This window comes from Neoarius graeffei, chromosome 3 (genome assembly GCF_027579695.1).
Source record: "Neoarius graeffei isolate fNeoGra1 chromosome 3, fNeoGra1.pri, whole genome shotgun sequence".
NCBI classification, from domain to species: Eukaryota; Metazoa; Chordata; class Actinopteri; order Siluriformes; family Ariidae; genus Neoarius; species Neoarius graeffei.
In genome coordinates, this window is record NC_083571.1 from 25182760 (window position 1) to 25200231 (window position 17472).

At 44.7% G+C, this 17472-nt stretch overlaps 1 protein-coding gene across 3 annotated transcripts in view; it reads left to right on the forward strand.

Annotated features, from left to right (window-relative positions):
* The window catches only part of ptpn9b (protein tyrosine phosphatase non-receptor type 9b), a 31630-nt gene extending 14588 nt beyond the window's left edge, over nucleotides 1-17042 (forward strand). For all 3 annotated transcript variants that reach the window (XM_060916545.1, XM_060916546.1, XM_060916547.1), the window contains 7 exons: nucleotides 808-1541; nucleotides 6170-6266; nucleotides 9429-9498; nucleotides 10628-10706; nucleotides 10953-11103; nucleotides 14269-14476; nucleotides 15912-17042. In XM_060916545.1, the coding sequence (XP_060772528.1) occupies nucleotides 808-1541; nucleotides 6170-6266; nucleotides 9429-9498; nucleotides 10628-10706; nucleotides 10953-11103; nucleotides 14269-14476; nucleotides 15912-16135 (1563 nt within the window). In that variant the 3' untranslated portion in view covers nucleotides 16136-17042. The remainder of the gene's footprint in view (nucleotides 1-807; nucleotides 1542-6169; nucleotides 6267-9428; nucleotides 9499-10627; nucleotides 10707-10952; nucleotides 11104-14268; nucleotides 14477-15911) is intronic.
* The last annotated feature ends 430 nt before the right edge of the window (nucleotides 17043-17472 follow it).

Consider the following 17472-nt stretch of genomic DNA (forward strand, 5'->3'; position numbering starts at 1 on the left):
TTTAGCGACAGAATGATGGAACTGTCAGTGCACGCTCAAAGGTAAACCTGTAGATGGCAGTAATGCAACACTGTGGATGCCAGCTGCCGTAAAACCCAAAAGAAGACGACGACGACTCAGGTAAACCTGCACATGCGCACACGGACTTCCTCTGTCTGCTTGACTGCACAAAGCGAGCGATTTCATGCACATTATTTGCTCAGGAATCCCCTCAAATTAAATAACTTCTCAGCCGCAGAACGGCCTGTTTTTTAAAGATATTACAAAAATAAGCATGTATCACAGTGACCGAATTTCAGAGGGAGCTAAATTTCACCGATTTTATGAAATCGAAAGGCCGTCTACTTTTAATCTTAGAAATAAAAAAAAAGGCCATATAATAAACTACTTATTAACCTTGCGCTCAGTTAATAAGTAGTTAGTAATGATACGAGGAAGAAAATATTAACAACAAAAAGTGTATATTATGATGCCACTTATAATTATTGAAAACGTATATAAAATGTGTTAAGATTTTGCTGAGTGTGAATCAGGAAGATCAATGTACAGTCCTCTAAAATGGTTTTTAACGTTTGTGTAGTGTTATACAGAGAAGTCTCTATACAGCACTCGAGCTTTAGCAGTGTCTAATTGTTTATTCCTGGTCTTCTGTGACTTCAGGAAAACTAGTCTTGACTTTAATCACTGTTGTAAGTTAAATTGTTAATTAATAAATTATGGTCTAATAGCTAGTTATGCTAATATTCTGTATAAATGCCAGTATTATTTAACATGGCCACTTGGCTGATGTGTTTCTCTTCATCTTAGGTATGTACAGTGAAATCTTATGAACTGGCCAATCACATCCCGGTCAGTTCGCTCCCAGAGCACCTGGGTGGCTCATCACAGTACAGCCACATGTCCTGGATCCAGTCATGCGTTAATTCCACCCTGAACAACTCCACTGATGGCAACACGGACTGCTTGGACGGCCTGCTGCACTCCTACTGCCAGGATCAAAACCAGACGGCCAATGCCAATCCGGGTGCCACATTGCTTGGGAACAGCCTTGATGATGGCAACGCTAATCCTCAGAACCACCGGCACACCCATTGGAATGGCCTGACACCACTAGGCTCTAATGCCAACATTTCCAATGGCCGTCAGGCTCCACCCCCTCAGTCAGATACACCTCCAGACACGCCCCTGCACCACAAACATAACACAGAAACGCCGTTGGCGCCAAAGGGAGGCATGAATGACTGCCGGCGAGATGGCAACGGGGCTGAGCAGGAAGCCGATTTTCTTGGCGAGGAGGCAGAAACAAGAGATGGAGTCCCACCCCTTCCTCAGAAGTCGTCAAGGCCAACACCCCTGTCACATAGCCCAGCCCATGAGACAACCTGGCCACCTGGAACAGCATCGGTACATACAGCCGAGCCAGGGGGAATGACGGTGCAGGAACTGGTGCAGCACATTAAAATCAAGAAGAAGAAAGGCATCTACCAGGAGTATGAGGAGATCAGGAAAGAGCCACCTGCTGGAAGCTTTGATTACTCCAAGTAAGGGTGATGAGTATGAATAATTTTAATTGATGGTGATAAGTCCAATAGGTCAGTCATTTCAACGCATCACAAATCTGTGATGAGTATATTGATGTGATAATGAGGATAGTGAGGAGACCTCCATTACAATAGTGATTAGTCCATTATTGAAAGCAAGTAATGTAAAATCAAAGTAGTATAAATAAAGAATAAATAAAAACCAAAACACAAGGATACTGGAAGCAGCTTTTATGTTAACATCATCTTGAAAATTGTCATATTAATAAAGATGAGTGGATTAGGATGGCGGTGAGGAGTGGATTAGGATGGCGGTGAGGCGTGGATTAGGATGGCGGTGAGGAATGGTTCATGAGTGCATAGGAATGGTAGTGAGGAGTGGATTGGTATGGGGAGGTGAGGAGTGGATTGGGATGGGGGTGAGGAGTGGGTTGGGATGGGGTGACGAGTGGATTGGGATGGGGTGACGAGTGGATTGGGATGGGGTGACGAGTGGATTAGGATGGCGGTGAGGAGTGGATTAGGATGGGGGTGAGGAGTGGATTAGGATGGGGGTGAGGAGTGGATTAGGATGGGGTGAGGAGTGGATTAGGATGGCGGTGAGGAGTGGATTAGGATGGGGGTGAGGAGTGGATTAGGATGGGGGTGAGGAGTGGATTAGGATGGGGGTGAGGAGTGGATTAGGATGGGGGTGAGGAGTGGATTAGGATGGGGGTGAGGAGTGGATTAGGATGGGGGTGAGGAGTGGATTAGGATGGCGGTGAGGAGTGGATTAGGATGGCGGTGAGGAGTGGTTCATGAGTGCATAGGAATGGTGGTGAGGAGTGGATTGGTATGGGGGGGTGAGGAGTGGATCATGAGTGCATAGGAATAGTAGTGAGGAGTGGGTTGGGATGGCGGGGTGAGGAATGGATTGGGATGGGGGTGACGAGTGGATCATGAGTGCATAGGAATGGATTGGTATGGGGGGGTGAGGAGTGGATTGGTATGGGGGGGTGAGGAGTGGATTGGTATGGGGGGGTGAGGAGTGGATTGGTATGGGGGGGTGAGGAGTGGATTGGGATGGGGGGGTGAGGAGTGGATTGGGATGGGGGGGTGAGGAGTGGATTGGGATGGCGGTGAGGAATGGTTCATGAGTGCATAGGAATGGTAGTGAGGAGTGGATTGGGATGGCGGAGTGGATTGGGATGGCGGAGTGGATTGGGATGGCGGGGTGAGGCGTGGATTGGGATGGCGGGGTGAGGCGTGGATTGGGATGGGGCGGTGAGGAGTGGATTGGGATGGGGCGGTGAGGAGTGGATTGGGATGGGGGCGGTGAGGAGTGGATTGGGATGGGGCGGTGAGGAGTGGATTGGGATGGGGCGGTGAGGAGTGGTTCATGAGTGCATAGGAATGGTAGTGAGGAGTGGATTGGGATGGGGGGGTGAGGAGTGGATTTAGATGGGGGGGTGAGGAGTGGATTGGGATGGCGGGGTGAGGAGTGGATTGGGATGGCGGGGTGAGGAGTGGATTGGGATGGCGCGGTGAGGAGTGGATTGGGATGGCGGGGTGAGGAGTGGATTGGGATGGCGGGGTGAGGAGTGGATTGGGGTGGGGGTGACGAGTGGATCATAAGTGCATAGGAATGGTAGTGAGGGAGTGGATTGGTATGGGGGGGTGAGGAATGGATTGGTATGGGGGGATGAGGAGTGGATTGGTATGGGGGGGTGAGGAGTGGATTGGTATGGCGGGGTGAGGAGTGGATTGGTACGGCAGGGTGAGGAGTGGATTGGTATGGCGGGGTGAGGAGTGGGTTGGGATGGTGAGGTGAGTGGTGCGTTGGGATGGCGGGGTGAGGAATGGATTGGGATGGCGAGTGAGGAGTGGGTTGGGATGGGGGGGTGAGGAGTGGGTTGGGATGGGGGGGTGAGGAGTGGGTTGGGATGGGGGGGTGAGGAGTGGGTTGGGATGGGGGGGGTGAGGAGTGGGTTGGGATGGGGGGTGAGGAGGGGCTTGGGAGGGGTGGTGAGGAGTGGGTTGGGGGGGGTGAGGAGTGGGTTGGGAGGGGGGGTGAGGAGTGGGTTGGGATGGCGGGTGAGGAGTGGGTTGGGAAGGGTGGGTGAGGAATGGATTAGGGTGGGGGTGACGAGTGGATTAGGGTGGGGGTGACGAGTGGATTAGGGTGGGGGTGACGAGTGGATCATGAGTGCATAGGAATGGATTGGGACGGGGGAGTGAGGAATGGATTGGGACGGGGGAGTGAGGAATGGATTGGGACGGGGGAGTGAGGAGTGGATTGGGACGGGGGAGTGACGAGTGGATTGGGACGGGGGAGTGAGGAGTGGATTGGGACGGGGGGGTGAGGAATGGATTGGGACGGGGGGGATGAGGAGTGGATTGGAATGGGAGGGTGAGGAATGGATTGGGAACAGGAGGTGAGGAGTGGGTTGGGATGGGAGGGTGAGGAATGGATTGGGAAAAGGGGGTGAGGAGTGGGTTGGGATGGCGGGGTGAGGAATGGATTGGGATGGGGGAGATGGGTGGATTAGGGTGGGGGTGATGGGTGGATTAGGGTGGGGGTGATGGGTGGATTAGGGTGGGGGTGACGAGTGGCTCATGAGTGCATAGTAGTGAGGAGTGGATTGGGCCGGGGGGGGTGAGGAGTGGATTGGGACGGGGGAGTGAGGAGTGGATTGGGGGGGTGAGGAGTGGGTTGGGACGGGGGGGTGAGGAGTGGATTGGGACGGGGGGGTGAGGAGTGGATTGGGACGGGGGGGTGAGGAGTGGATCGGGACGGGGGAGTGAGGAGTGGGTTGGGGGGGTGAGGAGTGGGTTGGGATGGGAGGGTGAGGAATGGATTGGGAACGGGGTGAGGAGTGGGTTGGGATGGCGGGGTGAGGAATGGATTGGGATGGGGGAGATGGGTGGACTAGGATGGGGGAGATGGGTGGATTAGGGTGGGGGTGAGGAGTGGCTCATGAGTGCATAGTAGTGAGGAGTGGATTGGGACGGGGGGGTGAGGAATGGGTTGGGACGTGGGAGGGGGTGAGGAGTGGGTTAGGATGGCTATAGATGAAAGTCTTCCGGATTTACCCGGAAATCCAGATATTTAACAAAACTCTTGAAAATCTCCTGTTTTCCGAATGGAGAAATTTATTTTTCGGATTTTTCGCGTTCCTAGATGTGGCGTAATACTTCGCATCGTCCTTGCATGGGCGCGGTCCTTAAATAGCCCAAACATGGTTCACTGATTAAAGACAGGTGTACTTTGTTAACAGCGCGCCTGCCGGAGCTCGTTAGGTGCGCGCACCTTCAGGTGCACGAGCTAAGGTGCGCAGGACTGACACCGTTCTGCGCAAGCGCAACATGATCACCCTAGAAAGCATGTTCAAGCTGCCGGTGTAGCTGCAGTCTTTTTAGTTGCGAATTACGAGTATTTCCTCGTGTTAATAATTCGCCATGTCAAAACATGCAAAACTTTCCTCCTCCTTTCGATGTGAAGAGAGGTCAGCAATTTATTATATATTTTTTTCCATCAAAGTTGCATTTTGTGGCTTCGAAGCTAAGTTTTAGTGCTGTTTCTGGAACACAACATCAAGAAAACGTGGAAGAAACGGCAGTAATGGAAGAGCCGGTTTCTAAGCTACCTAAAACTAGCAATGGGAATTATTTTTTGTTACATAATGTACTCAGGCTGCCAGTCAGTGTGTGACACACACACACACACACACCCTGAAAAATCCTAGCTACGGCCCTGATTTACATGAGAAATGTGGTATTCATTGGTGTGTTTAAATTTACAGACAATATGAACTAATGTAAACAATTGGCTTCAACTCGCATAAATATGAATTGGAAATGTTTAGTTCACTTTAGCTTCTGCAAACGCACAACTCGACTAAAAGATTGATAAACGAGGCTCAACGTCCCCAACACTGAAATCTGAAAGCTTTAGAAACTCTAACAGACCTTTACTTTTTAACAGGACTGTTTTGGGATTTTGCTGAGTTTACCTTCAACTGTCTGATTTTTTTCAAAGTAATGAAGTGTGTAGTCGGGAAAATCACCGCGTTTTCTAAACGCACTCCTGAAAATTACTCATTAACTAGGGGAATTAAATTTGATATTTTTGACATGTTAATCATTAATGTACATGAAAGAGAAGGCTTAAAAGTTATAACTTGTTTTAGTGAAAATAAGTACTAAAATGCACTAGATTGTGTAAAAGCCCATGTTGGTGCATATCTTGAGTTACATTTTTCATCCATTGTATGAGTTAATTCATGGAAAATGAAGCACAGATTTGCATCTGAAGCACTGAACATAGTCGCCATTTTGTTAATGTTATTACGTCCAATATGGCTGGCCAGTGGTTGCTATATTCGATAAGTTACATGACTGAATAAGCTCTATTAAAGTGGCGGTAATGAGTATTGAAATGAGTACAGCAGGACGACAAAGAAAACATTAAGATTTTGAGAACGGTTGCGTGAGGAAGTAATTATTTTCCCCCGCCAACTTAAATCCAGTAAGAAGCAGGTTATCGTTTATGTTGCCAGGCAACCCCCCCTCCCCCCCCCCCCCAATTTCTGATACACAGTTGATATAAGTAAACAGCTCAAATAACCTTCTGATGTTTGTATCAACAGGAAACCAGCTAACCAAGTCAAAAACCGCTACAGTGATGTGCTCTGCTTGGACGAATCCCGCGTCCGACTTTGCCCAATCAATGACGACGACGACGAGGTCAGCAGCATCTTCAGCATTTAGCATATTAGAATTGATTGATTAATGTTTTCAGTGAAAAGAAAGTTCTCACACCATCTTAATAACTGAGCAATTCTGCACACTTATGTTGCCAGGTTACGCGGGATATCAGATATCCAGGGTGTTTTAAGGTGATCTTTGTTCATGTGTTGATCTGTTGTCAATCAGCATCACACACACATTCTCATTATACTGACCAGCACTTCAGGCCGGTGGTATCAAGGGTTGTTGGTTCAGTTCAGTTTGGATTTATTTATACCGCCTTTTTATAGTGGACATGTGGAATCCACTATAGTTGTAAACATGACCTTTCTACCTCTGTTACAGAACCACATGACCGTGCTGACCATAATTAATCCAGACAACAGTTTTTTTTTGTTTTTTTTTTGCGCTTCCACACACCACCTTTCCTTGCAGTCCCTGTCACTACAACATATAGAAACATTGTGGATGATGTGAGATTTTATGGAAAAATCGTTTATGAAAATAGGTTTCAAAGAACTACATTTAGATTTTTTTTTGTGTGTTACTCTGCACAGCCTTGCAGATATATTTTGTACTAAATATATTTCTCTTTAATTTTCACCACCAGCTTGTATGTTTTTAAACTCAGTTATTATACCAAGACATTTCCTGGTAATGATCCAGAAATGATGACCTATCTAGTTGTTCACCTCATTTTAACCTGAATGTAGATGCACATTATTACAACACAAAAAATAAATATAAATCCAGCTAATGTATTCAATGCAAGTCATTACATCATTAGAGTAGGACTTTATGTCCTGGGTGTGACTTTAAATTGCAACCGGTGGTGAGTCTCCGGTCTGGGAGGACTTGAGTATTGGGGAAAGTGGAGTTACCCCTTAATCACCATTGCTCCCAGGTCTGCTCTGACCCGGAGTGGTAGCACCTATCTGGGTTCAAGCTATGGGTTAAACAGTACTTCACCAATAAGGCGCTGGCAGCAGGGCGCTTTTCGGTGCAATGTGGCAGATGAACCCAACAGGGTCAATGGCACACCAGCAGATGGCATGCGGAAGAGCCACTCAAATGGCCAACGGATGCGGCAAGTCAGTTGTCACTGTGGGGCAACTCCCATACCCATCAGGTCTGGAGGTCCAGAGAGACAACACGATGGGGGCACGACCTTGTTTGTCTTACCTTGCTATGCAAGATGCTTCATTAGGAGAGGAGAATAGTGTGTGAGAGCTCACAAGGCCAGACATTCTGTGGCGGCTCGGCCGGGCCATTCATGCCGTGGCGGCAGGCGACTGTGTTGCTCTGGTGCGGGCCTCACAGCCCATCCGTGTTTCTGCGCATCCTAACGAAGCAGTCATCATCGTTAGCGATGGACAGCCGAGGACAAGAGCAGGACTTTTTAAATGATCGGTTTTAGCAACATTGCTAACGTAGAACTGACACCATAGAAGTATCAAGTGTCTCTTCCATTTACAGTGCCTTGCAAAAGTATTCATCCCCCTTGGTGTTTGTCCTGTTCTGTCGCATTATGAGCTGGAATTAAAATGGATTTTTGGGGGGTTAGCACCATTTGATTTACACAACATGCCTACAGTACCACTTTAAAGGTGAAAATTGTTTTATTGTGACACAAACAATTTAAGATGAAAAAACAGAAATTTGGAGTGTGCATAGGTGTTCACCCCCTCTACTTTGTAGAGCCACCTTTTGCTACAATTACAGCTGCAAGTCTCTTGGGGTATGCCTCTATTAGCTTAGCACATCTAGCCACTGGGATCTTTGCCCATTCCTCAAGGCAAAACTGCTCCAACTCCTTCAAGTTAGATGGGTTGCGTTGGTGTACAGCAATCTTCAAGTTTTGACACAGAGTCTCAATGGGATTGAGGTCTGGGCTTTGACTAGGCCATTCCAAGACATTTAAATGTTTCCCTTTAAACCACTCCAGTGTAGCTTTAGCAGTATGTTTAAGGTTGTTGTCCTGCTGGAATGTGAACCTTCATTCCAGTCTCAAACCTCTGGCCGACTCAAACAGGTTTTCCTCCAGAATTGCCCTGTGTTTAGTGCCATCCATCTTTCCTTCAGTACTCACCAGCTTTCCTGTCCCTGCAGATGAAAAACATCCCCACAGCATGATGCTGCCACCACCATGCTTCACTGTAGGAATGGCGTTCTCAGGGTGTTGGGTTTGCGCCACACATGGCATTTCCCATGATGCCCAAAAAGATACATTTTATTCTCAGTTTACCAGATAATCTTCCATGTGTTTGGGGAGTCTGCCACATGTTGTTGGGCAAACTCCAAACGTGTTTTCTTTAGCAATGACTTTCTTCTGGCCACTCTTCTATAAAGCCCCACTCTGTGGAGTGTACGGCTTAAAGTGGTCCTATGGACAGATACTCCCATCTCCGCTGTGGATCTTTGCAGCTCCTTCAGTGTTCTCTTTGGTTTCTTTGTTGCATCTCTGATTAATGCCCTCCTTGCCCGGTCTGTGAGTTTTGGTGGGCGGCCTTCTCTTGTCAGGTTTGTAGTGGTGCCATGTTCATTCCATTTTGCTATAATGGATTTAATGGTGCTCCCTCGGATATTCAAAGTTTGGGATATTTTTTATAACCCAACCCTGATCTATACTTCTCCACAACTTTGTCTCTGACCTGTTTGGAGGCTCCTTGGTTTTCATGTTGCTTGCTTAGTAGTGTTGCAGAGTCAGGGTCCTTCCAGAACAGATTGATTTCTACAGACATCATGTGACACTTCGATTGCACACAGGTGGATTTTAATCAACTAATTATGTGACTTATGAAGTGAATTGGTTGGACCAGCTCTTATTTAGGGGTTTCATATGAAAGGGGGTGAATACTTATGCACACTCCAGATTTCTATTTTTTCATCTTAATTATTGTTTGTGCCACAATTTAAGAAAAACAATGTGCACCTTTAAAGTGTTGTGTAAATCAAATGGTGCTAACCCTCCAAAAATCCATTTTAATTCCAGCTTGTAATGCGACAAAACAGGACAAACACCAAGGGGGATGAATACTTTTGCAAGACACTGTATATGATATTCTTTAACTGCTCTTTCTATTTGACTTTATGGTCTGAAACTGAAAAGCACATTGCCCATAGGAGTCTGACTTCCCCTGTGCTTTTCTTTTTCCCCAGACATCAGATTACATTAATGCAAGTTTCATGGATGGCTACCAGATGACGAATGCGTACATTGCCACTCAGGGTAAGACACTTCTTCTTTTCTTTATCGTCCTCATTCCATCTGTGGTCTGTTCTTCAGAGGTAACTTTTTAATGAAACCTGAACTCTATTACACCTCATCCCAAAAGCAGTCTCTGCTGAAATCTTCAGGGATAAACGGGAAAATACACTCAGCAACTCCTTGCTAATATCTAGATCTTTTGCAACTTTTTTTTGCTGATTTTTTTTTTTTTTAATTACATCAGCAGGCTTTCGTCTAAACGGGGGAACAGGGGCGCTGCGCCCTCTTACTCTCGGCGTGTGCCCCCTTACCGACTCCGTGAAAACATCCCAGCAACACTACGTGACAGTGTGTCTGATCATCAAATACGTTATAATTGCTCCAAAAATATTCCAATCATAGTAGATACACCGCCAGACGGTGCAAAAGCAATCCGAATTGGCGTTTTCCAGACTGAGGCGCCATGTTTAGTTGTTTACTTGTCGCGGCTGCTCTCGCGAGATTTGACATGGGTTACATACAAGGTCAGCTGACTTGTAGAGCGAGATTTCTCGAGACTGTATGACCTTTCACCCACCGGCGCGGGAGCTTTTGACAGAAGTAGTTCGCGAGTTGTTTTTGTTGACGCTTGGGCATTTAAAGATGTCATCCCGCGGCACGAAGCGGAAGAAAGCCAAAGACTGTCTGGGGCAGAAGAAGATTACTTCTTTCTTTTTCAATGTTGACAGACAATTTGTTACAATTTCCCTCTCAGATAGCCTCAGAATGTCCCATTGTAGCATTTTTCAAAGGCTTCGCACGGTGGGGGGGGACAACCGGCACCATCCCCCCCCCCCCCCGCTTCGCTCCCTCGCCATGGTGAGCGCCCTCGTACTAAATTTTTCTAGAAAAAACCCTGCATCAGGCTGAATCAGTATGACACATCTTTATTCCCTCATCCTCAGATCTGTTCATCTTAGTGGCATTACGACTGTGAGGAATTCAGGGACTCTGTGTAGTTTAATTTCCCTAGACGGACATTACATCTTATGAAGGGGACGTATATTGTTAAAATGTTGTAAATATTAAAGTGCTTGGTGTTAGTAATTGATGGTGAACATTATAGCGTTCGTGTTTGTCCTAATGATGAGTTTTGCGTTTGCGGTTTTAGGGCCTTTGCCAAAAACGTATGGTGACTTTTGGCGAATGGTATGGGAGCAAGTGGTGTTAATCATCGTCATGACAACCAGGTAACCATTTTATTTATTTTATTTATTTATTTGAGGATAACCCCTTGAGATGTGGCATCTCATTTTCAAGGGGGTCAATGACTGAATGACTGACAATCACCATGACTGAAACACCCTCATCTTCATTTCCACCTTTCACACGTTGTATTGTTTATACTATTCATTTATTTCCAGCAAGTTTACAAGAAGTATTCGGGTCCGTTTAATCTCTCTCTCTCTCTCTCTCTCTCTCTCTCTCTCTCTCAGAGTTGTTGAGCGAGGCAGAGTGAAGTGCGGACAGTACTGGCCTCTGGAAGCAGGTCGCACAGAGGAGTATGGGTACTTCCTGGTGAGAAACGTCCACATTGAGATGTTTCAAGATTTTAAACTTTCACACCTGGAGCTCTATAATAGTCGGGTACGTCGCATTTCTTCTTCCTCTTTTCTGTCCCTCCTTCACCAGGTGATGGAGGCATCACAGTTTCAGGTTGTCTGTGTGTGTTCTCTGAGGTGTGTGTCGCTGTGATTATGAACTATTTTGCTAATTAATTACCCGATGGCTTTAAAGAAGTACCACACACAAAGCTAGACGGCCTTTCGATTTCATAAAATCGTTGAAATTTAGTTCCCTGTGAAATTCAGTCATTGTGATCAATGTAATATCTTAAAATATCAGGCCATTCTGTGGCTGGGAAGTTATTTAATTTGAGCGGATTCCCGAGCAAATAACGTGCATGAAATCGCTCGCTTCATGCAGTCAAGCAGACAGATGAAGTCCGTGTATGTGCGTATGCGCAGGTTTACCACCTTCTTTTGGGTTTTACGGCAGCTGGCATCCACAGTGTTGCATTACTTCCATCTACAGGTTTACCTTTGAGCGTGCACTGACAGTTCCATCATTCTGTCGCTAAACGAACAGCTGATCACACCGAGGTGCTCGCTGACCGCCGATTATTTATTAGTTTGGTCCTGCGTTTCCTTTCCTTCGCAGCATAACGTCTTTTCTTCTCGCTTTCCGTTACTGTAGTCGGTCTTTCACATTTCATTCGCATCCTTCATTTTTCTCTCCTGTTTCAAATTTGTATCCCACAATGCCTTGTGCAAATGGGGAAATCCCACCACGTCATGCATGACGTAGTATCTTGAATTGGGTCACGGTGAAGCGGGCCATATGGCTCCAAGTTCATTAATTGTTCTTTTAGGGGGGGAAAAAAATCAGAAGTCTGTGATTTTGAGTTCAGTAACTTTCGGTCCACTAAAAAAATATAATAATCGGGTGTCGGGAAAATTCTTTTAATGACCTAAACGTGACAAATCTGAAAGGCAGTCTAGGTTTAAAAGTGTTTTTGAGCTGTGAAATACAACCCCGATTCCAAAAAAGTTGGGACAAAGTACAAATTGTAAATAAAAATGGAATGCAATAATTTACAAATCTCAAAAACTGATATTGTATTCACAATAGAACATAGACAACATATCAAATGACGAAAGTGAGACATTTTGAAATTTCATGCCAAATATTGGCTCATTTGAAATTTCATGACAGCAACACATCTCAAAAAAGTTGGGACAGGGGCAATAAGAGGCTGGAAAAGTTAAAGGTACAAAAAAGGAACAGCTCGAGGACCAAATTGCAACTCATTAGGTCAATTGGCAATAGGTCATTAACATGACTGGGTATAAAAAGAGCATCTTGGAGTGGCAGCGGCTCTCAGAAGTAAAGATGGGAAGAGGATCACCAATCCCCCTAATTCTGCGCTGACAAATAGTGGAGCAACATCAGAAAGGAGTTCGACAGTGTAAAGTTGCAAAGAGTTTGAACATATCATCATCATCATCATCATCATCATCATCTACAGTGCATATCATCAAAAGATTCAGAGAATCTGGAAGAATCTCTGTGCGTAAGGGTCAAGGCCGGAAAACCATACTGGGTGCCCGTGATCTTCGGGCCCTTAGACGGCACTGCATCACATACAGGCATGCTTCTGTATTGGAAATCACAAAATGGGCTCAGGAATATTTCCAGAGAACATTATCTGTGAACACAATTCACCGTGCCATCCGCCGTTGCCAGCTAAAACTCTATAGTTCAAAGAAGAAGCCGTATCTAAACACGATCCAGAAGCGCAGACGTCTTCTCTGGGCCAAGGCTCATTTAAAATGGACTGTGGCAAAGTGGAAAACTGTTCTGTGGTCAGACGAATCAAAATTTGAAGTTCTTTATGGAAATCAGGGACGCCGTGTCATTCGGACTAAAGAGGAGAAGGACGACCCGAGTTGTTATCAGCGCTCAGTTCAGAAGCCTGCATCTCTGATGGTATGGGGTTGCATTAGTGCGTGTGGCATGGGCAGCTTACACATCTGGAAAGACACCATCAATGCTGAAAGGTATATCCAGGTTCTAGAGCAACATATGCTCCCATCCAGACGACGTCTCTTTCAGGGAAGACCTTGCATTTTCCAACATGACAATGCCAAACCACATACTGCATCAATTACAGCATCATGGCTGCGTAGAAGAAGGGTCCGGGTACTGAACTGGCCAGCCTGCAGTCCAGATCTTTCACCCATAGAAAACATTTGGCGCATCATAAAACGGAAGATACGACAAAAAAGACCTAAGACAGTTGAGCAACTAGAATCCTACATTAGACAAGAATGGGTTAACATTCCTATCCCTAAACTTGAGCAACTTGTCTCCTCAGTCCCCAGACGTTTACAGACTGTTGTAAAGAGAAAAGGGGATGTCTCACAGTGGTAAACATGGCCTTGTCCCAACTTTTTTGAGACGTGGTGTTGTCATGAAATTTAAAATCACCTAATTTTTCTCTTTAAATGATACATTTTCTCAGTTTAAACATTTGGTATGTCATCTATATTCTATTCTGAATAAAATATGGAATCTTGAAACTTCCACATCATTGCATTCCGTTTTTATTTACAATTTGTACTTTGTCCCAACTTTTTTGGAATCGGGGTTGTAAATTGCATGACTGTACTGGGATGAAACCCATCTATGTTGGTGTTAATGTTGACAAAATGACCATTTTAATAGAGAACGGCTCAAAACGCCATCTTGTTAAAATCATCGCGAACGTTTTAAGGCCGACGCTGATGTAGAGTCAACATTTTGGTACTTCTCTACGCCGTGAATGTTTTTATTTATAAAAACGTCAAGTTTATTGACTTGTTATAGTGCTTTTAACAACAGACATTGTCACAAAGCAGCTTTACAGAAAATGAAAAGACGTTAAACGTGAGCTAATTTTATCCCCCAATTCTTAATATCCCCAAACATGCCTACCGATGTACCTGTTTACCTACCTGCTTATTTACTTACCAACCTCCCTTTTCTTTAGCTGAGGCAAATTCCTGTGGTTCAAGAGTTAGAAGATGTTTCAGGATATGCTGTTATTGGAAAATAATCAACTTTGGGGTGCTAACAGTAATTTAGCTTGATGTTGCACCACTTTTGTCATTGATGATTTTCCTCTAACAGCATGGTCTGAGTGTTTTTATTTCTTTTATACCCTTTTTTTTTTTTACCATCTTCCGTCTTTGTCCTGTCTCTCTCGTACAGACTGGGGAGTGTAGAGAGGTGTCTCATTACCTGTACATGAGCTGGCCAGATTTTGGGGTTCCGAAATCTGCATCGGCCATGTTGGATTTCCGGGCGGAGGTGAAGCAGAGGCAGGAGCTGGCACTGCGAACGATATTTCCTGATTGGACGGGACCTCCCGGAGGTCCTCCCATAGTTGTGCACTGCAGTGCTGGAATCGGAAGGACAGGTTCGTTCATCTACCTCCGTTTGGTTCCAGAGCAGCAGCAGCGCATGCCGTGTCTTTCTTTCTTTCTTTCTTTCTTTCTTTCTTTCTTTCTTTCTTTCTTTCTTTCTTTCTTTCTTTCTTTCTTTCTGTGTTTTTGATCTTTATTGCAGAGATGCCTACTAGTACGGATTGGCCGTATTTTGTACGGAAAAGTTACGTAAATACGATGTTACGGCAAACAGTGTTATTCTGTACGGAATTATTATAAAGTCTTAAATTCCAGTGAGTTGTTTTTAAATGTCCAAGCGACTTTTTCAATCCATGCACGATTCACGGCTAGGCTATTTATTTTTACGACAACCGCACATGCTGTGTGTGACATGCGCAGATTCTGCACATTTGTTCGCGCTATTTTCGATACGGTAGAATGGCCGTGCATTACACCCAGTCAAAAGGGCAATGGATACGCGCACTGCAAACTGTGTAGAACTGACATTAACATCACTCATGGTGGTCGCGATGACTGCACGCGGCATGTCAACTCCAAAAAACATATGGAGTATGCTGAAATGGCGAGTCGGGCGGAAAGTAAATCTGGGGGTATCCAGCAGTTTTTTACGAAATCTGTGGATGAAAAGACACGGAACGTGACACGTGCTGAAGCGGTGATGGTTGGCCTGTGCTTGGAGTTGAACTTGCCGATTAGTGCCATGAAATGTGAGTTAAACTTATTCAGTTTCTTTTTACATGTCTGATTTTTATTCACTGAAATATCAAACACTGGCTGTACTTCTTTAATTCAAAGTCTTTTCAGTGTTGCAAGTACAAATGTACATGTAGTATGATCAAAAACAGAATTTTATGATTAGTGCTGTTGGGATTGTGGCAAAAAATTGATCATTCCACTGTTTTAAATACAATTATAAATGTCATTTTATTCAATGTCTCTTCTGAAGCATTATGCTGAAGTATTTATATATTGGGACATTAAGATAACAATGTCGGACTCTCTTTGGCATGAAATAAGAAATTTTTTTTTTAATTTTATTAGAATCCGTTAACAGGTAGAACATTTTGCCAGGCAATATAATATAATACTTTTGAGAAGTTACATTCAATACCAATGATTGGTAGTCAACCGTAATGTCTGCAAACAGGGAACACTATTGTATTTATATTGTATGCTCTAGAAATTTGTTGAGTGGAAATTCAATTGAGATGGCTGCTAGTGTTTTGTTTATTCAATTCACACAAAACAGTACTTTTTAATAATTTAAATGTTAAACATGTTGGTGTATATACACCTCTTTATAATGGAAATGCGCATAAATTAATGCTACTGAAAGTCATTCCAAAATACTGAAAAATGTTTTCAAGAATACTGAAATTCAAAATTTGGGGTAGGCATCTCTGTTATTGAAGTCTTGTTCATCCATTGACCTGCAATCTTTCTCAGGTACGTTCTGCACGCTGGACATTTGTCTCTCGCGCCTTGAGGACATCGCTACGGTGGACGTGAAGCAGACGGTGCGGCGCATGCGCACTCAACGTGCCTTCAGCATCCAGACGTGGGACCAGTATTACTTCTGCTACCGAGCGGTGATCGAGTACGCGCAACAAACGGGACGCCTTGCACCTGTCGAGTGGTCCGACACAGAGCTGGAGACGGACAGCGAGTGATCAGGCGTGAAGGAAAGAGTACGAGTCAAGGTGCCAAAAGAAGAGATTTCGTGCTTTTTTAAAAAAAAATTTTTTTGTCCAGAAGGCATGTGTCTGCAGGTGGAGCGCCGTCTTCCTGCTCATCCTCTTGCTGGGAAGAAGGAAAAAAAAAAGCAGGAAGAAGAAGTAGAGGAGAGGATTCTCTCAGCCTGCCACTTTGCAATTCCCTGCAGCGCGTCGTGGCTTGGTGTACGAGTTGTAGCAGTTTTTAAAAAGTAATTGACTTGCACACAGTGAATAAGAAACTTGAACTATTCCCCAGCTTCCCCCTTTTCTCAGTCCACGTGTGAGAAGTATTCTGATATCAGTGCCGTGCATCTTAGGGTTTGTGTCACACTTGTGAAAATAGTGTGAGTGTTAAAACTTGAATTTTTTTTCCTCTGTCACAGCAACATGGTAAGTTGTATGCAAACTGGGTGCAGCAAGTCCATTTTATTTTTTCCTGTCGTTCTTACGTTTGTCGTAAACTAACCTTCAAACCAAAGGTAACGCATCGAATGCTTGGATGTATCTGTTGGAGGATCATTGTGACCTTAAACCTTGTATAGTCTTGTAAGATACGTTTATATATTGTGCATAATAACCTTTGGGGAAAAGTCTTGTTTTAATATAATACTCAATGTTATTCAGAAATATATAAATATAAATGAATATATATATATATATATGTTGGGGTAGAACAATAAGATGAAGAGATTCGAATATCACAGAAGAAAAAGATCACGCTACTTCCAGTCCTGCATCCTGTTTGAGTCCTTTTCATTTCTCTACTTGATGACCATCAAGCAATTGGCCTTAAAGTGCCATTCCACCATTGGATGTATTCTTTGGCATAAAATACAATATATTTTATGACAACATGACTAGACAGAGAAACCTTTTAGCTTCAAAATGATATATCAAACATTATTTTTTGACAACGACAAGTATATTAATTTTGCGACCAAAGTCACCTACCCTTTTAATTTCCGCGCGGTAGTGAAACGTGATGTCATCGGCAGGTTCCCCTTCTTGTGTACCACGTGTCGGTCTATTTTTACACCAGGAAACTAGAGCCCTGCACTCCCGCGGGACCCGCCGCAAAGCAGTGCGGCGCGGGACAAATTTTGAAAGCTCATTGCGGGCGCGGGCGGGACCGGAAGTGCACATATGCGCGAGCGGGAGTGCACATATGTGGCGTGGGCGGGAGCGGTGATAAGCTGCAGTCCCGCTAACTAAAAATGTGTTTGAAATAAAATGTATAAATTATTAATTTATGTCTATCATATATAATTTGTGCTGGATATTTTATTTGGCAT